This window comes from Xiphophorus hellerii, chromosome 15 (assembly GCF_003331165.1).
Source record: "Xiphophorus hellerii strain 12219 chromosome 15, Xiphophorus_hellerii-4.1, whole genome shotgun sequence".
NCBI lineage: Eukaryota > Metazoa > Chordata > Actinopteri > Cyprinodontiformes > Poeciliidae > Xiphophorus > Xiphophorus hellerii.
This window is the reverse complement of record NC_045686.1, coordinates 2,444,204-2,468,251: the sequence shown is the minus strand read 5'-3', so window position 1 is coordinate 2,468,251 and position 24,048 is coordinate 2,444,204. Positions and strand designations below refer to the sequence as shown.

The 24,048-nt window shown below is 35.7% G+C and overlaps 1 protein-coding gene across 1 annotated transcript in view; it reads right to left on the bottom strand.

The window, feature by feature from the left end:
- The window catches only part of man1a1 (mannosidase, alpha, class 1A, member 1), a 119,206-nt gene that overhangs the window by 66,637 nt on the left and 28,521 nt on the right, over nt 1-24,048 (bottom strand). The window contains exons 2-3 of the mRNA XM_032585440.1: nt 21,809-21,905; nt 2,943-3,058 (exon numbers count right to left, since the gene is read on the bottom strand). Of these exons, the coding sequence (XP_032441331.1) occupies nt 2,943-3,058; nt 21,809-21,905 (213 nt within the window). The remainder of the gene's footprint in view (nt 1-2,942; nt 3,059-21,808; nt 21,906-24,048) is intronic.

Here is a 24,048-nt window from a genome sequence, read left to right as displayed (position 1 = left end):
GTCTGATTTAACTCCAGATAGTGAGAAAAAAGAAAAATGTATTCAAACTTTCTCATAATCATTCTACTTCTTCCTCTTTAATTTATTCAAAATTAAAACTGAATAACTACTTTTGGATTCTTTAATTTTGCCAACTCAGGATGATTGTTTCTTCCCATGTACAGCAGTAATTTATTAATGTGCTGGACTTCAGCAGCTATTACAGCTTTAAACTGTTGGTCAATGACCCTGTGAGTCAGCATTTGTATGACACTATCTCCCTCCTGAAAAAAAGGTTGGCAAGCTCAGAGTCAAGTCTCCTGATGTTGCAACATTCAGGCCATTACGGAGCATGCAGGAAACTGACTAAGCGTGGCCATTTCCAAGTTGAGAACGATTTGAGGGACTTCAGCAAAAGCCAACGACTTAATGATCCACCTAAAAATCTTTGGATCAGAAGAGATGCCTATCATCACCAAGCATCTGCTCTCTTAAAACGCCAAAAAGTGAAACTTGAGAGCATTTTGAGAGGCTACCACTGGAGAAATAATCAAAATATGCCTGTTGGTGGTTTAAAGTAGAGCAGCAAAAACAAATGAAGTGGATTAGCAGAGCTTGCCAACAAGTGATGGTGTCATCCATGTAGTGTGATATTTTTAAGTTAACATGTCACAAAGACTCTTTGATGATACTTTAAAGTTAAACTATTTCTGAATTGAATTAATATTGTATATAAATACAAGCGGGGATAAAACAGTCAGATTAAACATGATGAATTGATTATTTGAAATAATCGTCAACTAATTAAATAATCGATTAATCGTCAACCAGAGTATAAAGACTCACAAAAAGCCAAAACTATTCAAAAATATATACACATTTTGCACTTAAGATAAAAAAAGCAACTTCTTTGTCTGCAAATATGTTCAGCTTAACCGGTTTCAAATTCTGTAAATACATACAAATAGGGCAGAAGAAATTAATCAAATTAATTGTGATTAATCGATTATTAGTCAACTAAATTAGTAAACAATTAATTGTTAACTGCAGTGTACAGGTAAAAAAAGATACTTATTTTTTTGTTTAAAAATAAATGGTTTATTTGTATTTTTAATGAATTTCTAATATTAAACTAAACTTGGGCAGAATTTGCTAATGTTTTATTTGATTAGTATTGTAGACATGGCATAACTAAGTCATTAGCAATATTGTCATATCTCAGTTCTCATATTCATAATCCTTTCTGTCCTCCAGGAACTAGTAGCATGCTGGAGCCTTCCCGGTTCAAATCCTCTAAATTGTCTCTACAAACTGTGTCGTGAGCCGTACTTCTCTGGGTTTTTCCACTCCTGCAGGAAATAAGAAGTTTACTCCAGGAAACAATTGGCTCTCTGCTGATATAATCCAGTTTGACTGACAGGGCAACAACTGCCACACACTGGAATCAGGAAGGATTATGCAAAAAAGCAGCAACAGCAAAAAAAATAATAAAAGAAGAGATGTGGCTTCATTTTACAAGCACATGAAGAAAAACATCTCATATTCAGAGCATGAACCATTTTTCTTTAGATAGAAGTCTAAACAAAGACACTGATTTCCTGTCAGTTGTGCCTGTTGCAGCTGATTTTTCAGTTATATTTGGTTGGTTTAGATGAATCTGGTTACGACACCGATCCGCAGACACAGTCATGACTACGCTAAAGCAAAGCTAGAATGGTTTTCTGCCTCCTCTTAATAAGAGGCTCTTAATCATAATGAGGATGGCTCGAGAATAAAGGGAAACATCAAAGGAGAAGAGGGCAAATTGTCTGCGCTGTACCGACGTTCATATCTTTAGGAACACAAGCCGCTGAGCTCATTAGTCAACGCAGAGTAAAAAATACACAGTCCTATTTCACCTAAAGAAACTTTAACTAACTCCATTTTCAGTAGCATAAAGAAAACTCAGATTTATTGTTGGAGGTTTAACTTTTAAAGCTCCTCTTATGATTATTTGATTAGGATTTTATTGACGACAATAAGGAGAAATGAAGGAGAACTAAATTTAGGTTTTGGTTTTTTAATCCGTACAAGAAGCTTTCATAGCTTTAGTCTTTATCCATTAGCAACTAAAGTCCTTCAGTAAATAAAACTGCATTTTATTAACTCAAGGCAAAAGTATTTAGCTCTGTGTTCATCATATTTATGAACATAAATCAGATCTTTTTATATAATTTCTAAATTACTTTGATAAAAACAGGAATATATTTACTTATCCATCTTTTTGCATTAAAAAATATCAGCATTGTAATGCTGTACATTGAGGAGGTTTTAATAAAAAATCTTAAATCTGCATCTTTTATAAATTCACTTCTTGATATGGGTGATATGGCTCAGGGAGGCATAACCAAGGGGGCGTCGCAAGAGATCAACTTTCAAGCTAACAGCTTTTATTTTAATCTGAACATAAATAAATCTTTGCCCATTAACACGTTTATTTTCAAATTTATTTAACTACTTTTTCATTTATTTTTGCAACTTATTTGCAATCACACTTATATAATTTTTTTATATTAGCACACAGGGGAGCAGTATGCACAGGTGTTTCTCTGGAACGTAATTTCAAATTATTCACATAACATTTTTTTATTAAATTATTTTTTGCAGATTTTTTTGCTCGTCTTTCTTGTTTTCTTCACAATATTTTTTTTATTATTATTTGTAAGTCTTGCCAGAGCACATATGACACCTTTAAGCCTAAGAGTCTCATCAGAAACATGATAACTCTTGATCAGAATGTTTAATTTAATTAACCGAAGCAGATATCTCTTTATAAACAATAAAAAAAGCTTCAAAATTCAAAAGTTTTTTTAACACTTGAATGATTTAATGTACTGCTAAACCACAGCACTTTTTTATATTTTTGAAAGTAAATAAACTCTTTGATTATTGATTAGTTGATGTATGTTATTTTATTAACTTACCACATTGAAGTCCAGGTTTTTCTCCACCCAATCTGTGGCAGCTTCAAACTCCTCAAACATTTCCATGATGTAGAGCGTATCTAGAGCGTCCACTATTGTTGCACCTTTTATACTCCCTGGAAGAAACAGGAAAAAAAAAACATATTTCAATTAGAAATGAAACGATTAATCAGAAAAATCGCAATTAATCGATTGTTGAAATAATAGTCAACTAATTTAGCTATCGATTAATCATTAACTGGAATAAACAGACTCAAAAAAGGGATATTTACTGAAAGAACAACACAGTCAGAGAACTAACCAACATAAAATTGTACAAAAATACAAACATTTCATATTTATGGTAAAAAACAAAATTTGCATAATTGTACAAATGATAAAGTGTAAACTCAAGGAATGCTATGTTGATGCATTTTAGGAAATAAAATGTTAAAGAAATTAAATTATTTGCATCTTTTGATGTATTTGTAATATTGTATAAAAAGATTTAAATAAAAAATCTGTAAAATGTGCCATTGTTGATCTGATTAATCAAATAATCACCAGAATATTTGATTAATCGATAACAAAAATAATCCTTAGTTGCAGCCCTCATTTAAATGAAAAGTTTTTGCAGGTTTTTGTGTCATAAATATATATTTAATTTGCCATCAGAAATAGATTTAACGAAGGCATAAAAAGATTTCAGAGCTGTTGAAAGCTTTATCCGAGTCCAGATGTTGGCCTCAAATTTACAGCAAAGTTCTGAAAAAGCCGTTAAAGTTATAGAGGTAAAGTAAATCATTAAGCAGGCAGATGGTGAGCGGTACAGACGAGCCGATGAAACGTAAAAACTTCTGTTCATCTGCAGTGATTAATATAGCAGGAGGCAGGACGTATAGATCATCATTTCAATGCACTCATTACTCCAAAACCAGAAACAAATGTGGGTCTGGGTCGGCACCAAGCAGCTCAATAAGTCATGAAACATGCAGAGCTTTTAGTTCTGAACATAAAATCCAACACGGAGAAACCATCTGACCAATTAAAGGAAGAAAATGGAAGCAACGCAAAGAAAGACGTACAACAGGAAGTAGAGCTACAGAAAACAAAGGAAGAAGAAAAACTCTGATATTTAGATAAATAAGTTTAAGAAGTAATTCAATAAAGGATGCTTTATTGGACACAACGCTGATTCATAAGAACTACTATCCTTTATAAACAGCGATGCTCCACTCTGATTATTAAAGTAAAAACAGGATTTCAACAGATTTTTAGAGAGAAACAAATTCTGCTACGATCCAAGAGTTCCTGTTAATCCATGTTTGGTTCGCTTTTTAGAAATTAACGTTCACTGGGAGGGTACAGCAGACAAGGAAGGAAGGGAGGAAGGGAGAAAAGAAGGAAAGAAAGACCAAAGGAAGGAAGGAAGAGAGAAAATAAGGAAGGAATGATGGAAGAAAGGAAAGATGGAACAAGGGAAAACAAGTATAAAAAATGACATGAATAACATGAAAGGAAAGAAGGAGGGAAAGAAAAAATAATCAAAGGAAGAAAGGGAAAAGAACATGGAAGGATGGAAAGAAGAAGGAAAGGAAGGAAGGACAGAAGGAGACAAGAAAAGAAGGAAGAACAAGGAAGGAAGGAGGAAAGGGAAGAAGGTAGAAAGACAAAAGGTACAAGGAAGGAAGAACATTTTTTTGCCCCTTCTAAAAAGAAAGGGGCAAAGGAAGGAAGGAAGGAAGGAATGAAAAAAAGAAAGAAGGAAGGAAGAAGGGAAAGAAAAAGAAGAAAATGAAGTGAGGGAAAAGAACGGTATACAAGGAAGGGTGGAAGAAGGGAAGGAGATTGGCTAGCATTTTGAAAACAGCCAATCCAGGAGCACCAATCATTTTCTTTCTCTTTGGGTTGCAGCCAATCAACAACGAGATGATAGGCTGCAGATGTTAGCTGTCCAGTTTCCACTGAGCGTATTAATAAATATTAATTAATATTTGGTGTCTGAACCATTAAAATAAGCAGTTATTTTATTTTAACTGAGATCTCAAAAATTCATAGATTTAAGCTTTTCACACCAACATTTGTTGCTTCTTAAAACCTGCAAATAACAGAGGTACACTGTTTGCTTAATGGAACAATTAACTAAATTAAAGTGTGTAAACATGAAATTAAACATTTTCTATCATCTAAGATAAGATATTTGCGGCATAAAAGTGATACAGAAATGAAGAAATGCTGCTTAAAGATAAAAATAAATCTAAATGTCTGAATATGCATTACTGTTGTCCTACAGATTTTTCTGTAACACTGAAGGAGCTTTCATCTTAATGGCCTGTCTGCAGGAAAAAGCAATGGAGCTGCCACTCAAATCTGCATTAAATAACCGCTTGAATGTATAAACGCTCCAAGTATTTCAGTGTTTTATTAAAGCAAAAGCTTTTCTTATAGACTTTAAAAAGGGAAAAATGATCCAAACACCAATTAAAACATAGAAAAGGTAAAACTGTGGCGTCAATCATGTTTTCTGCTTTGATTCGTCTTCTTTTACTAAACTGTCAGGTTCGTTTGACAGTTTCAATTGTTTCACAGTGGGAGTAGTTATCTTTCAGGTTTTTGTTTTTAATACACTAAATTAAAGAATATTTTGGGGAAAAACCACAATATTTTCAGAAGGGTCAAAGGTTAGGAAAAACAGTTCGTACAGTTTTTCTATTGTAAAATTCCTATAGTAAAAATGCTTTTTAAGCATTTTTAAGGTAAGTTTTCAATCACTTTGGAGGTAAAAACAATACAAATTAACTACGAAAAAGACCGTTTTAATTCTCTGTTAAATATTACTTATTAATGTTTAAATAATGTTTTGTGGGAGTATTTGACATGAATAAAGTAAACTAAAACAACAAAATCTGAAGTTTTGAAAAGTCTCTGTCACGAAAACTAAAACACTAATTTAAATAAAGTCTTTATTGCAATTACACAGTTTAATAAATCACTGAACCATTAGGAACAACAAATAAAGCAAAGTGAAACAATCCAAAGAAATTGTGTTAAGGTGAGGAACCTTCCTGCTCAAATTAAATAAACACAATATACAAATAAAAAATATTTTAAAATTGTTCTCGCTAAGTTTTCTTACATTTAATAAATAGAAGTAATTTCAGTATTTCTAACTGACCTAAAACAAGAAAAGTTTGTCTGATTTATTTTCAAACTGAGGGGAAAAAAACAAAAACCTTGTATGAAAATATCTAGTTTCAACTGTAAATGTTGTTCTTCATATTTGGATTGCACTTTATTACATAACAGAGTAGTTTGAATATCAAGCCCTTTCAAGGAGTTTCCAAACCTTGAAAACGCCAAGTTGAAATTCAAAACTTTCAAGGATTTCAAGCTCCCTGAAACAGCTTCTAAAATCAGATCAAGGATCTGTGTGTTGGTCCAGATGGAAAGATCTGAGGTTGTGTGAAGGCTGGGTTTTGTCTGAGGTGTGTGTGTGTGTGTGTGTGGGTGTGCGTGGGTGTGTGTGGGGGTGTGTGTGTGTGTGTGCGTGGTGAGGCGGCAGATGGTTCAGCAGAGGGAGGAATCAGTGTGGCCTCTCCATAAACATGAGTAGCAGAGGAAGAGACGACTCTACAAGCACCGAGCGAGAGGAAAGGATTTGTGACGCTCGCTCTGAGCGCTTAGCTTGTTCGCGTGCGAGAATTTAGCTTCATATTTGAGTTTTTGCAGAAATTAATAAACAGAAGTGCTTCTGCCAACAGCAACAAATGGTATATTTAGCACATTAACAATTTTTTCTACAGATTTCCTGTTTAAAAAATTATTTTTATGGTTTTAGCTCAACTTAAAATGCAACTCCAATGTTGGTCCATCTGCAACTTTCAATTTCAACTTTCTACAGCGCCAATCGTATTCTTCCAAGATTTTCCACATTTTGTCGCGTTACAGTCCCAATCTGGTGGATTTCATGTGATCAAACAATAATAGCTAAAATTCACTGATTGTGTGATTGCGTAATTTTACATTTTGAAAATAAATTTGCTTAATGGAAACAAAACTGCAATTGAAATTTTTTTTTTGGCATGACAGGAGTCACATGATCAACAACAGGATGTTGCTACTGGCGGAAACGACAAAGAAGACGACAACAGGAAATAGTCAGAGAATCATGTTTTTATGACTTATAGTGTGAATATACGTATTTATTTATGATTTTAATTGTGTTTCTTATTTTCAGGAAATACCGCAATCGCCAAATTAGAAGAATACTGACAAAGTTCTGCGCACATTTGTAACAGAAACACAGATAATGTAGCACATATCCAAACTGGAAGTAGGATTTGGTTCTAAGGCTTAAAAATAAAATCTGATTTTTTCTTACCAGATCTGATTTAGCATTTATTGGTCTTTGAGAATGTGTTATTATGCCATTACTATTAATGAAAGTACTCAAAATTACAGAATTATCGTTATAGAGTTAACTTGAATTCAAAGTTCAAATAAATAGAAGTTTGCCAAACAAGATGGCGGCTTTGGCCATGCTGACATCACCAAAAAAAAAATCCAAAAAGAATCTTCAAAAACCAAATCAAGTTTTCGCCCTGCCCTATATTAAAGCATATCCATTTGTTAAAATGGTCTAGTCAATGTCCTGACTTGAATCCAATTGGCAAAACAGATTTATGCTTTTTGATGTTCTTTTTCCAACCTGGCTGAGCTTGTTTTACCCCGACTGAAGCCACAGAAGCTGAAGGAGGGAAGAAATTGACAGATAGATGAAAAATGGGAAAGCCAGTCCCCAGAAGACAAGAATCATTTTGGCTCTGTTCTGAGGTAGGACACAAGGATAGATTGCAGCAAACGGAGGCAGAAAAATGAGAGGAAAGGGGTCCAAAAGTCATTAACCAACATCATTCTTTTTTTCCTGTGAAACACACTCCATCCACTCCTTCCTCTTCCAACACTCACTTCTCTTCTAACGACAGAGATATCAATATTTTATCCAACTTCTCGTCCTTTCATGGAAAAATCACCAACATTAACCGTAATAATTAAATTCATCATTAAGACACGACGTCACACAAAGTCCTGATACATGTCTAACATTTAAAAATCAGCAGAACAAATGGGGGAAAGTGACATGAATCGAGTCATAATGCACAAATTGGAGGCAAAGTGAAAGCTTTCTGTTTGTGTGGGAAACTGACTATGACACTTTTATTTTGAAAAGCACGTCTTTTGTTTCCCACACAACATCCTTTCAGGTATCCTTGGCCTGGATGAAAACCGGAAATCAAAACAAACATGCAATCTGTGAACAAACTTTAACTTTGAGAAAAATAAAACAGCTGTAACTTGCATTGGACCTTGTTGCTTAACTTAGCTACAAAAGTTAAGCTGAGTGTTAAGTTTGTAAAAAAACAACAAAAAACTGACTCTTTCATCAGGAGTTTGAATTTAAAACAGATTAAAATTACTGCAAAATGTGAGACCTTGCTAATTTATGGCACTGGTTTTTGTGGACAGTATTTCGACATATCTTTTGCTTTAGTTAGGCATAAAAAAGCTTTTCTTTAAAATGTTTCAAGTGATTCTTATAATTACTGATGCTGTTTATGTCTTTTCAACTAAAAGAGGAATCTGACTCCAATTCAAAATGCATTTTTTCATTATATCAGTGATATTCTGTTGCCTATTTTTGACAAACCCAAGATTTATAAAAATTAAAAAAAGTTATGGTGACAAACCATTCTACGTGGTCACGTGCGCGGCCGTCTCACAAACACACTTAGCTTCCCGTTAGCTAAGTACAGCATAATGCCAGTACTGATACAACTTCTACACCTTGAAGCCGGCCTGCTACACAGTCTTACGTTAGCTAAACAGATCAATATGCAATGTGTCTGTATCTGACATCCAGTACAGACCAAAAGTTTGGACATGCCTTTCAAGTCAATGAGTTTCCTTTATTTTCATGATTATTGACATTGTAGATTCACACTGAAGGCATCAAAACTGTGAATAACATGTGGAAATATGCACTAAACAAAAAAGTGTAAAACAACTGAAAATAGCCCTTATATTCTAGTTTCTTCAAAGTAGCGACCTTTTGCTGTGATTACTGCTTTGCACACACTCTGCATTTTCTTGATGAGCTTCAAGAGGTAGTCACCTGAAATGGTTTTCACTTCATAGGTGTGCCCTGTCAGGTTAATAAGTGGGATTTCTTGCCTTATAAATAGTCATGAAAATAAAGAAAACCCATTGAATTAGAAGGTGTGTCCAAACCTTTGGTCTGTACTGTACACTAAAGATTTTATTTTAGCAGAAAAGGCTTTGGACTAAACTGTTACCCGTGTTAGCCACGTTAGCACCAAGTACAGCTAGTCAATCAACCATCGCTGTGTTCAGGGAAGCGCTGATTAGTAATCGAGAAATAAATATCAAGCCTGGAAACTTGATATCGTAACGGACAGAATGTTATGTTTTTTTTTTTGTTTGTTTTTTTTTCTCCGAAGAGTTTTTGAGGCGCTAGTGGCTCGTATGTTTTTCTACAGTAGGCAGACAGGAAGGAGGGCGAGGAGAGGGGGGGGAGTCGAACCCGCGACGTCCGCGTCGAGGACTAAGGCCTCCAAACGTGGGGCGTGCTAACCCCCTGCGCCACCACAGCACGCCCCTGAATGTTATGTTTTTAACGTAATCTTTGCTCGTCTTACGGGGCGCAGGCGGTTGCCACGGTAACAGGTGTGCTTAAACTACAAAGAGAGAGAGAGAGTAAAAAGGTAGGAGTGGTTTTGAGTTGATCACCTGTTCAGGTTATTTTACCTTTGTTTACCTTTGCTGTGGCTCATTACAGCCGCTGTAGTTTCTAAACGTTGGACTAATTACCTCGTTCGTTTGTGAGTTTACGTCATTCACAACAAACATCAAATAGAACAAATATATTTCATAAAATTTTAACAAACAAATGGCTTCTACCGCGATAATTATGTGAAATTAAATTAATTATGTCCCAACTTCAGAAGATTTGCCTTTACCTTTACAGAGCTCTTTGGTTCCTCCCATCAGTCTGTAGCTTCTCATATTGAGGTCAAAGTTCAGATCTACCATAACTGACTGACACCTGCTGGCCTCAGGTTTGCAACCAGCTTGTGACTGAGAAACCAGTAACTTCCTCCCAGATGATGACATGAACTTGTTAGTTCCTCTGTCCATGTAGAAGCTGATATATTGTGAAAGTCCGGTAGAAATGATGCACTAATCATGTTTACATAGAAACAGCTGGGAGGCTTTGCTTGTGAGACTTGCGGTCACGTAGGTCGGTTGTGGGCGGAGCTTGGTAAGGTCCATAATCTTTGGGTGATTCAGCAGTTCTGCTGGTTTTCATTGATTGTTTGAGGTTAAAATATAAACTTTGTTTTCTTTTAAATTCTGAAGATCTTTGATCAACTATTCATGTCTGCCTTGACTCTCTATACCGCTTCTTTTATCCATTTGGATATACAGACATTTGGCTGCAGCCATACCGAATATAAATGAGACCCTGCAGAGGGCAAAGTTGATTAAAAACGGAGGGAAACACAAATAGATGTGCAGAAGCCGAACCAGCAAACATCGTAGATCTTTTTTGACATTTTGCTACATATCATTTTGTTTTCCCTCTTCTCAGTAAAGAGAAATTGCCCGGTGCCTCTCCACCTTGGACTCACCAATAAAAATATCTAGTGAAAACATTGTTCCCTGTCAAAAACCAAACACAAGGTGAGCTGACAGCGGCTGGAAAATTCCCTTGACTTTATGAAATACGCTGTCACCCAGCCAGGCGACGGAAAACAGACAAGGCTGCAAACTCAACCTCTCGCCAGCTTTCCAAGGGAAGTCAAATGGATTAATGAAAGATGTGCTGACTCTGCAAAAAATAGAAACGGCAGCCTCAGCCTTCATAAGTCTGGAAGAAGCCAAAGAGTGACTGGTATTAAAAAGCACAACGCTGAAAGCTCTTTTAAATAAAAATCCTGTCTTCAGCTCACTGTCTTTCTAACCAAATGGTCTAAAATTGTTCCAACCCTAACTAGACGTTTAATCCCTAATCCCACAATATCATCCAGATCTCAACACATTCACCTTCCAGTGATTCAAACACTTGCCTCATTTTAGTTTTATTTTTTATTTCAGGAGGTCAAAAAGGGTTGGGGAGGAAAAGTGATGGCTAAGGCTTTGGGTAATCGTGTTACTGTGAGCAGGAAGCAAGCACACACACACACACACACACACCCACGCACACACACACACACACACCCACACCCACACACACACACACCCCCACACACACACACACACACACACACACACATCCCAGAGCGTGTTAACCTCTTGGCTTTGGCTGCCACATATTCAAGCGTCAACTGTTTTTTGTCAAGGTTACAGCGAAAGGCATTAGCCAGACTCCTTTCTTTTTTTACTCTGTGCTGAAGCAAGACGGGCAAATTTAAAGCATCCATATCATCTTTTAGGATATTCTTAGGATTTTATACAATAGGCCAAGACAAAAGTGATAAAAGATTTTCTAAATGTTATTACTTTTACATCAAGCCTCTTGATGTGGTTACCATCAAGGTTGAAACGATTAATCACGATTAATCTGTTATTGAGATAATTGTCAACTCATTTAATAATCGATTAATTGTTAACTTGAGTACACAAACTGTGTGTACAAAACTGTACAAAAAATATATTGGGGCTGAAACGATTAATCGGATTAATCACAATTAATCAATTATTGAAAGAATCGTCAACTAATTTAGTAATGGATTAATCGATGGAGTACATAGACTCAAAATGGACAATTGTTCAAAGATTTTCATATTCAGAGGATTAATTACGCCAAAACTCTTCAAAAAATTTATTAAGTTTGAAACTATTAATCAGATTAATAGATTATTAAAATAATTGTCAGCTAATTTAGAAATTGATTAATTGTTGACAGGCTATTTAGTTAAAGAACACAGTGAAAGAAGTAAGCCAAAACTTTACTATTATTATATAAATATAAAAATCAAACAGAAAGGGTGAACTTGCGCATGTTTTTGAACCCTTTTGATTGGTCTAAGCACCAGAGCTGTTATTTGACTTTATTTTTTAGATGTTTTCAAAAGTTTCATGATAATTTCTGATAAATTTATGATAATCGTTAACAATTCCAGATTGCTTTTGATAAATTCTGATGGTTTGATATTTTTCTGATGAACATATGTAGTATTAATGCAGCAGTTCCTGCTAGTATTAAAAAATCCAAATAAAATGGGCATTTTCAACATTTCAAAGGGCTGAAACCGGGCAAAGGGATGGTATAAGAGTAATCAGTAGTTTGAGTGAAAGCTTGTGTCTTTAATAGAGCTAATGAGAGGATGAGTGGTGCTGCAGTGTTTTTCAAACCCTGGGAGGTGGGACTTCTTGTTGTTTAAGGTGCATTAAGCGTGATTAATTGAGGCAGTCGACAGTTTAAAGTTTCACAACAAAAACCCAGGAGAAAAGTTTTAGCATCTCAGAGATTTCATGTCACGACGGCAACATTTCAGCTCCCCTCTTGTCTGAGTCCCATCCACAGCCGTGCTGCGGGAGATTTACATCACTCCAGACTCAACCAAATTCAACTCCCTCCGCCTCATCATGCTGACAAACACACAGCAGAAAAACCTGAGGGAAGGCCACAGCAGAATTACTCCATCCATTTCAATTACAAAGATTGAATATCTGATACACAGGCACACTGAATGCTGCGTGGGAGCCGAGGCTGCAGCCCGGGACTCAATGTCAAATTACATAACCAACTAAATGACTTGTCGGAATAGAAAGACACCAGAAACATCAGTCCTCTTGACTGGTGGATAATATTATTTTTAGCTTTGCTCACAACAGCGGCGGGGCTCAGAGGCCGCAGGAAGCAGCAGAATCAAATGTGGGATGACATAATGAAAGGAATGTGGCCAAGAAGCACATGCAGCCAACAAGTTTACACACCTCAACCCTGCAAGCCCCCGATGCCTCCACATCATCAACTCTGCCATCTAACTGAAGGTGAGCTGCAGACCGGCGTGTCTGCTTCTCGTCCTTTAAGTCTTTTTTGCTGCTTAGCATTTGGAATTACATTCATTCAGCTGGAAATGTCCAAGTTACACACATCTCCATACTCAAATCTCCTTAATCTTTAAAATTATAGACAAACGTTTTCTGTGAATTTATGGCAGGTATATTTACAGAGTTCTGACTTTGGAAACTTTGAAAACCAAAGATTGACTGGACAGCAAAAACTTTGTGGATGGATGGACAGATGGATGAAAACACAGATGGATTAAAGTGCAGACCAATGGCAGGTTGGGTGCACAGATGGATAAATTAAAGATTGGACAAACGGTTGATGATTGATAAAAAGACAACTTAATGACTGGACAACTGCCTGTGATTGACGGATGGATTAAATGACAATTCAATGGTTGGACAACTGTCTAAATTGTTGAAGGATGGATTACTGAAGATTCAATGGTTGGACAATGATCTTTGGACAATGTGGTTGACAAATGGATGAATGGATAAAAGTCTTCAAACTCTAAAAGTCTGGATCGATGCATTTAGAAGAAAATAGATGTAGACAAGTTAAAGGATGTTGGAAAAATCCACAAAAACTGCTGGGTTGGACATTAATTCAAACAGCAAAACAAATGCTTAACAATATAAAAGTCAATTTTTTCCAAACATCTCCTGGTGAAACCCACTAATTAAACCTCCAAAACTCATGTGAGGTATTTAAATATTACACTGTTAATTAATTATAAATATCGCTTTAACACACATAACTAAAACTGAGCAAAATTCAAATAGATTTTGAACTATTAAAAGAGATCAGTTATTCTAAATATATATATATATATATATATATATATATATATATATATATATATATATATATATATATATATTGTTTGGTCAAAAAGTGCCCTGCAATAAATTTCAGAGATTAGTGGTAAGATGCTCTCAACCATTAATCTGAAATAGAACCTCTTCCTGTCCAAAGATCACACTTTCCACTTCGAGTTTTATCTCCTATCTTTTTATTTCTGATGGTATTGATTGATAAACCCAAGTTTGAAGGACAAAGTACAAATAGGACAGCTAATAGACAGCGGGGCAGTCTAGCTGTCTATTAGCTAGACTGTCTATTAGCTAGACTATTAGCTAGTCTAGCTAATAGACAGTCTATTAGCTGTCTATTAGCTAGACTACTAGCTAGTCTAGCTAATAGACAGTCTATTAGCTGTCTATTAGCTAGACTGCCCAGTGAAATAAACATCTGCGCTAGATTTAGACCAACAACCTGAATCAGTTTTTGGCAAAAAAAACAAACAAAACAAAACTCAGATCATCTAAAAGCTGAAACAGAAGATGATTATTTTCACTGCTTCCGTTTATTTCCTTTGCAAGTACAGAGATCTACAAACTTGACCTGTAGATGCAGATGGAGACTTTATTTGTAATGAAAATAAAATTTTCTTACACAGAAAATTTTAAAAGTATTTGTGTTTTTAAAAAATATAAATTCAATCAAGGCAAAAAAAACCCTGAAAACTAAATGTCTTTCTTTAACTATAGCAAAAGTGCAAAGTAGCACATTTATGTAAAAAAAACTCTGATGTTTTGAGTAATCTCAGAAATTTTCTAGAAAAAAGGAAATTTCTTAGCTACAAAAATCAAATATTTGCAAGAAATAGAAAAACATTGAAATTTTGACATTAATGTCAGAAATTTTCAACAAAAAAGTTGGACATTTCAGAATTTCAAATATTTAGAGAAAAATTAGAAGATTTCTGAATTTGCTCCTTTATTCCCCATCTACTAAGGCCCTAATGAAATGTTGTAAAAATTCCTTTCAAGTTTTAGTTCTACAATAGATATTGGACTAATATATTTGCTTGATTTAATCAAAACTGAACACAGATCAATGAAGAAAATAATACCAAATGAAAATGCAAGACAAAAAGACATCCTCAGGTGATTATTAAACCTGAAAATTTGTCCCAACTCTGCATTAGCTGCAGTATCGCTTCAACTAAAGGCGATAATAAATAAAAGTCATAGTGCTCTGACACGGGCATGGAGGAAAGACCGCAGGGAGAAAAACAAAGTGACAAAGAAAAGCAAGTCTCACAAAAGCCTTGCAGCATCTGTGGCAAAGCCTGCCCTTCATCCTGGGGCCTTTTTAAAGCACTGCACATGGGGCCAGAAAGAAAACCTGCACTGCAAAGCCACTGTGTCTCAGGAGGAGCTGAAGGTCTTCACTTCTTCACATCGCCTGCAGCTACAGCTCCATCCGACTGTCCGGGAAAATAACCACACTTTCAGGTCAATGTCAAACCTAAGCAAGCCGCACCCGATTAATAAAAAATGGAAACTATTATGTTGAATGCATTGTGTGTTAACAGGTGGGGAAAATGTGAAGTATTACCATTGGTAGCTCAGTATTTAAAGAACTTTTGCAAACAAAACGGTTTCTGCAGGTTTCACCGACTAAAATCTAAGGCTTTTTAAGACCATAATGAATGAAATTTAATACCTATATTGCAACAGAAAATTATATATAGTAGTAGTCCCTTGCATGGGCTAGCAAGAGAAGTGAGCCAGTTGTGGAGATAAATTCACAGGAGCTAGCAAAGGTATATTGGCAGCTAGTTAGCGGTAGCCTCAACCACTTCAAGTTACAGAATGTAAAAGAGGAAGTCTATGTTAGGGTGGCCATTTATTGTATTGTTCATCTTGATAAATTTCTCTTCTTGACACAATCATTTCCCCCAAAAACTTAGTTTTACTATTTTCTGTTTGTTCAAAGAGACTATCAATAAAACTATGATTAAATACAATTACTATGAGCAGTTTAGTGATATAAATCACATTTCTTTATGCGACTGAGGAAGTGTGTTAAAAATGTTTTCCAAGCACATTATCTGTGTTTAAGTGGCTATTATTATTATGTCATACATTTACAGTCTTACAATTAAGACATAGTTCTTAATGTCACTTTTATTGGTATTTTAGGTGTCACAAAATATTGTGATAAAACTTTAAGTCCACATCGTCCAGCCTACATAGAATACGACAGTAAATATTCCTGCCACAATATTTAAGATCTGTGATTGACGTATTTATAAATAAATGTAAAACACTTTAAGGTCTTAATTTTAGACACATGAATTTAAGACTTTTTCAGACTTTTTTAATGATGATTAACAGTTGAGTCCAAATGTCCAACAAAAATAACAACAAAAAAAGACCTTAAGAATGCAGGAAAAACTATTGATTTAAAAGTTACAAACCTTGAAAAGTTACAAGCCAGCAATTGAAAAACAGAGATATACCTGCTCTGTATCAGAAGTATTTCAGTCAGGTAGAGAAGAAGCCGAGGCGACAGGCGGAGAGATGGATGCCATCCACGCCTCTAGCTGGATTTAATTTTAGCAGAGCCAATGAATCTACAGAGTCCTAAGGCACAGGATCTGAAACAGACTAGTCATCTTTTCATGATATTTGTTTAAAAATACAAATTCAGCAAAACCTTTTAAGACAGCGAATAAAAGGCAAGAAGAGAAACAGATAGTCTGCACTGGGACAAGAAGAAGAACTACTCATATTGAAGTATTTGTTTATTAGCATCAAGTTTATTTGCAGAGCACATTTCAAAGTGCTTTACCTCACAAAAACATCATATAATCTTCTATTATGAAACAAACATTATATTTGGTCAAATGTCATTTTCAAAATTACCAAGAAAATATGCTCCACATATGTTGACCAATCTTCCAGTTGCTGTGAATAAAAATCTGCACAGACGGGTCTAAGCCTTGATTTAAAGGAAATCAGTTTTCTGGAAGTTCGTTGCAAATTTGTGATCCATCTGATGTATTCAAGGACTACTGATTTATACACTGCAGCAAGTGTCTTATTGGCCTACTGTTTAGGTAAAGCCAACAGACGATACATTTTAGGCATAAAAAGCTAGCTAGCAATGCTTATTAGTGGCTAGTTATCAATTTGAGTCACAGAACACAATGAAGGTGTCTGAGTGCTACTCAAACTTTTGCCTGACAAACAAGTCCTGCGGGGAAAAAACTGCAGAATATGAGATTAAATAGTCTTGTCACAACGACATTTAAGACCAATAATAAAGGTATTTAAGGCCAACTTTAAAGAATTTAAGACCTTCTGAAACTTAAGTATGAAGGATAAGCCACCTTGTCCTTTAATATCATTATTTTTTACCTGTAAACAAACTAGATAATTCCCCTAACTTTAAGTTAATGCATCCAAGTTTTAAAATTTTTTGTCGAACCGTAGACTCCAAGTATTCGCGGGGTTTAGGAACTACAGCCTCTAAATAGCTGAAATCTGCAAATACTTGAGAAGATTAATCTAAAAACGCTTCCAACTGCCTATTTTAATGGTTCAAACACCAAATATACATTAATGGAAGCGGTGTTAGCATTGTCACAGAAGCTAACATCTACGGTCTTACTCCTTACTGTTGTTTTGGGGAATTCAATCAATCAGCACCAAGGAAAATGAATATTTGTTTTATCCAGACAAATAATATTTTCCCATTTCTGGACTCCACCTTAAAGCATTTTAACTCTCAGAAAGTCGACAACAAATGTAGTTATTTTTACTTTAATCTTTTTGTTTTGTAAGTATCAAAACTTGAATACTTAAAAGCTCCTGGTTTTGTCGCTGAGATATCCAGAAAGCAGAACATATGTTCGATGCAAGATAAAGACGTCCCTGAAATGAGCCAAAATCCAGCTAAACGCACTTAAAGTGGAAACAGCTGATGGAACAGCTGGCGTTTCTCCACAGAGGAGACACAGCCACCCGTCAGTCTATCCCATTCCTGCTGGAAACACACCAATCCGCCACTACATTGAAAACATTTGAATAACTTATCATCTCAACAACTTCCAATGTTTTGCTGGAGAAGTCATGAGGATTTTCCCAACCCATTTCTTTGAATGCATCCTGTTGGCAGGAAAATTCATGAACTCATGCCAGAAAGTAGCCAGCTTGAGGCGCTGAGTAGGTCTCCAGGCCCACCAGACGGCCATCTGACGAGGATACTCGAGAAAAACGGCGATCCAAGATGGCAGCAAGCCAAAACTCACAAAGGAAACCTTCACAAATAAGCCAACATCTAGATAAAATACAATATTTAATCCTCTTTTGAAGCATCAATGCCATATTTTCCAGCTTTTCATTCTCTATATTTCCACCAGCGAATGCCTGAATCGGAAAATTCAACAGCAGATGAACCAAAAGACCAAAAACCTAAATAACAATCATGATTATATACAATCATGCAAGAAAGTTTATCTTATCATATGAAGTTGCAGTGTAGCATATCTATCTTTATCTAGATAAATATGTGAACAAATATGTCTCACTATTTGGCAAGGAACAGGTAGATTTTGTCTCCTTCTTACCCTTAATGCATAATAAACAGTAATAATGATTTATTAAGTTTTAGAGATGGATAAATAACATGGCTATGAACCATTTATTAGCCACATTTTAAAAAGTTCCATACTGCATCTTTAAGCACGTTAATCCTAAATAGACACAATAACTGTCTGTTACTTCTGAGTTTGATAAATGAAGTTTTGAGTTTATTTTGATTGTCGTGTTTAATATTAAAGTATATGCTGATGATGGTGTTGTATGTTGTGTTGTGCAGGAGCCAGAGAAGGTTGTGACGAGGCCCTGAGGGCGAGGCGTCCTGTTTACTGATGGGATTGGGTCTGGAAGAACAGGAGAAGAGCCTATTTACTCCTCAGAACACCAGGAGGGGAATGTAAAGAGAAAGGCAAACACAGGATTGAACAGGCTAATCTAATAATTAGTATTCATAGACCTGGATTGTTCTCTCTCTTCCTACATTTACATGCGGCTAGGAACACGGGGGGAAGGAATTTATACAAAGCTGATTGAATTTCCTCATTAAATGTAAGAGGTGCAGCACTAAAACAGTGTTCAGTATGAAAAAACTGGAGCAGCAGATTATATACAACCAGAATCTGCACTGTGAGCAAGTCTGCAATGCTGAAATCACAAAGGATTATAAGATATGGGCTGCATTCACACCGGTGTTGTTTAGTCTGCTTTAATTGAACTCTTGTTTGTTTGGGGAGGTGTGAATTCTCGCTTTCTTTTCTTAAAAAGGAATTATAAATGACAGAATAAATTTTTTAAAAGTGGCTTTTATTTCAATAATTCCTTCTGAGAGTTGTACAATGGCATATTAGAGCTAAGTTACACACATTTTTATTTAATTATGAGGTAATAGTCATAATATTAGTAGAATAAAGATGCAATTTGACCAGAAAATGTCTAAAAATTACAAGAAAAAAGTTCATTCAGTTATAAATATCTGGTGGAACAGATCAGGTCGTGTAGCTCTTTCTTTGAAATAGACTCAGTCGTTTCAAAGTCCTGCTCTGGATAATAATTTGATGCTGAGGTGTTAAAAGACTAAATATTTTCTTACCTGTAAAACCAATACCTAAGTATAACTTCACAAAATTCTCAACATTCTTCATTTAATTTTTTATTTTTCATGGATTTCTCATAAAATTACTCCTTCTTTTCCCTAATATTACGACTTTATTCTGGTAATATTAACGCTTTATTCTCATTATTTTGACTTTATTGTCATATGACTTTATTCTCGTACTACTATGATTGTATTACTGTAAATTATGACTTTATTTTAGTAATTAAACACATAAAAATCTTAGCCTGGCCCTAATATTCCATCATAGAGTTAACCTATATGTTCAAATAAATGGAAGGTGTGAAACACGCTTGTTTAACAAAATGGTCAAAATTGGTCATACCCAATAAGTGCATTGGTTTAAAAAAAAAAAAAAGATTTTCCATTTTCCAAACATTAAATCTTCAAAAACCAAAAATTTTACTAATTGATAAAACCAAAAAACAAATAAACATATATTTTGCCTTTTTTAAATTTATTTATATTGGCTATTGAAAGTAAAGGAGAAGCAAAGTCCATGTTTATGTTCATAAAGTTGGTAAATGATCGTTTCTGTCGCAGTGGGATCATCATGGTTGAGTGAATAAAATGTGTTTTTTATAACAGTCCACTTGTTTTCCAGAGTATTCAGCCTTAGAAAGGATTTCGGGATGTTTATGTTTAGCAGGTGATAAAATGATAAAAGATGTTTTTGCAGGTGAGCGTCTCTTCAATGGGACGGAGAAGAACGAGGCCACGTGCCGGAGGATTTACCTTCAGGCTGGGCTGAGCCAAGTTGTGGTTTAACACTTTTACATAACACCCAGACAAGAAAAGCAAATGCTTAAAGACATGTTCATTCAACAACTACAATACAACACCAGAAATGTAAAGATTTCAGGTTAAAACAAAGGGTTAATCGCTGTGTTCAGCCAGCGAGGAGTTGGATTTTCCACCAGTAAAACTAAGCTGTGATCTGAATGTAAACTGTTGCTGAAAGGTTTACTTTATGTCCATATCTGTGTTTAGAGGTTTCACAGCTGCTGTGAGGTCAAAACCCACCAATATCTTCAACATTCAACACAGATTCCCCTCCATTTTCTTAAAATTACAACCAAAAAAATACAAATCTAACTGCTACAACTGCTAGCAGGACAAACTGAGACCAAACTTGTGGGAGTGTTTTGTTGTTTCCTTATCAGCAGTTGAGGCCACGCTGCCTTCTTCACACACGAATGGCATCTTATCATCAGAATGCAATGGCACTAGACTAACTGACACCTCTGATGCACAGATCCCCAAGCTGCAAGCAACTCTAGCAATATTTTCAGCAAAGATCTGCTGCAAGATGTCTGTTTGTTGGGATGCAACTACTATGACGATTAATCGGCTTGATTTTAAAAATGGCACGTTCTGCAGATTATTTATTCAACCACTTTTTTTTAATACAGTATTAGAAATGCATTAAAAGATACAATAATCTTTTTAAAATTACAAACATTTTATTGCCTAAAATGCAAAAACAGCGTTCCTTTAGTGAACGTTTGATCATTTGTAGTAAAGGAGCCAAAAATTTAATCTTTTTCTTCTTGGATTAACTGATTAATAATTGGATAACAAAAAGGCTTTTTGGGTTGTTTTCTTTTTTACTGAATTTGAACTAGTTGAAGCTAATACTTTGCCATTTGATGCCTTTTTTGAGTCTGTTTACTCCAGTTAATGATTGATCGACTACTAAATTATTTGACAATTACTTCAATAATCATTCTTCATAATGAATCATAACAATTCAGTCAGCTGCACATTTAGCTTTCCTAACTCCTCGTATGCCATTGAGGAGTTCTGGGTAGAACATATTTACATACACATTTGATTTTTAAATCCTAAATGTAAAAATGTATATGTTTTTTGTACAGTTTTGTGTTAATTACTGCTGTGAGTATGTTGTTCTTTCAGCAAATAGCCTTTTTGAGTCTGTATACTCCAGTTAAAGATTAATCAATTACTAAGTTAGTTGACGATTATTTCTATAATTGATTAATCGTGATTAATCGTTTCAGCCTTAGCTGTTTCACCATGTAAAAGCTGACAGCTACAAACCCTGCTGCACTCATTAGCACCATAGCTGCTGACAATTGGTTAGATGCATAAACAGAATATAAATATATGATAAAGTTGACATTTAGAGGCATGCGTAGTCGGGTGGGTCTAAGTAGCGGCCAATTTGGCTGCTAATCTAAAGGGCAAGGCTGCTGGCGGCGGGGAAACGAGATCAATCCTGAGTGTGTCTGTGCTGTGTGTGTGTCTGGGTTTCGCTTCTCACCAAATAGATTGCTGGAGTGGCCCTGCTTGGAGACCGGCCGGAGCTCATTGGAACCCCAGGCGTAGCGCTGGTAGCTGTCCCAGGCGTGCTTCATCATCTGACAGGTGGGAAAGAAAAGGAGGAGGAGGTGGAGAGAGAGGGGAAAAAGAGAAACGTTAACCTGGAGAGGAAATACTGAGCTGCAACAACTGATTCATTTTAATATAAAGTGTTAACACATCCACAAATCCATGATTCACATCTCTATTAAGAACAGATCAAATGTTTAAAAATGCAAACATAACCCAGCTGCACTGATGCTCTTTCAGTTTAGATCATCCCCACAATATACTGACTTTAAATCAAGCAGAAAAGTCTGAGCTTTTCACTTGTTGATGTTTGAATTTATTTAGCTGCAGACGCTTCTTTTGCAACTGACCTAATGGAATGCTTTGTTATTGCATTTTAGGCAATAAATGTTTATTTTCTTGCATCTTTTAACATATTCCCAATATTGTACAAAAAAAGACAAAGAAATCTTCAGAATATGCTAGTTGTTTACCTGATTAATCGATTGATTGTCAGAATAATCAATTAATCATCTGAATAATCAATCAATTAATTGATTTGCAATGTGAACACAACTTTCCAACAGAGAATCTCGACACTCGTTTCAGGTGAAGCCATCTACGGATGCGTCCACCGTGGAAATCTAGGTTAGCCAACATCGACCCAAAGAACAGATCCTCTAGAACAGGGGTGTCAAACTCCAGTCCTCGTGGGCCGCAGACCTACAGTTTTTAGATGTGCCACAGGTACAAACCACTGGAATGAAATGGCTTAATTACTTCCTCCTTGTGTAGATCAGTTCTCCCAGTCTTGCTAATGACCTAATTATTCTATTCAGGTGGTGCAGCAGAGGCACATCTAAAAGTTGCAGGACTGCGGCCCTCGAGGACTGGAGTTTGACACCCCTGCTCTAGAACCTGCATCCAGATTAGACTCCAAATCCTTTTATCCTCCACCTTCTGACAGATCCGTTCACTCACAGTTCACCGCTCGGCTGCTGCTTTAATAAACACACGTTACTGGAAGAGGAAACTTCTGCCTCCAATGTTATCTTGAGAAACCAGACGGCGGTTCTATAGATGTACAGAAACAAGCTGCACTCGCTTCCTGTTGCTACAGTCCGTCCAGGTGTGAGAGCATGATGTGCGTTCAGCTGCAGTTCTTCCCGTTACAGCTGCTGACTCAGTATTAAGTTCCTGTTTGAAGCATCGACACATGCTGAGAACAACAACAATTAGAGGTACAAATAGTCGCAGCAGGCAGTAAACCAGTAGGTCAACGAGTCTGCTAGTTGGCGTAACTTGTTGCCTGGGAAACCAAAGTTATAATAGTGAGTCAGTAAAGCTGTCAAACAACAGCATAGCCATTTAGCAAGTCACTCAAGCATGAAAATATGCTCTGCGAACCGTTATGCCACCAACTCTGAATGCACACAGAGAAGCTTAAAGTCGACAGGAAATCAAATTAAAGCCCTTATTTGACCTTTCATGATATTTTTTAGAGCTGCAGAGAGCAAACCATCAATCATCAGGAAGCCTACGCATTTAAGCTAAGGTCCAGGCAAACTTATATATTTTGATCACTGCAGCTGTGAATGTCAAAACTGAAGTTAAAATCCTCAAAGGCATTTATGTTATCACAGCATCTGCTTTAAAATGACACTTTAATCATGGAGAGATGAGTAATGAGGAGAAATTCGTGGAAATCACGAATAACGCCATCATTGTCAAATAAATACACAGATTTTTTGTGCCCTCATTGTGTTTGCAGCTGGGCACTCAGGTTTATTAAAAGCAAACACTTTGGTGAAGCAACAGCTCTGGCGACCATGAGAGAGGAGGACGAGCCACAGCTGCTTCGTCTCGTTTCACTGCAGCATGGAGGGGAAACACTCATTTATTCAGATATTTAGATAACTACTCACTTCAAACATACTTTCAGTTTGATTATTTCTTTAGTTTAGTATTTTTTCATTGAAAATAGAGATAGAAAATCATAAAAATACTCAATCTCATAAAATATTAAACAAAATTTAATAAATGATATTCTAGTAAACTAAAAATGACAAAATAAAATAACTAATTTCAAATATACTTTCAGTTTTGCTATTTTAGTTTAGTATATTTCATTGAAAAAAGAAATAAAAAAATGTAAAACACAGATTTCACCTAAAATATTAAATAACTACACAA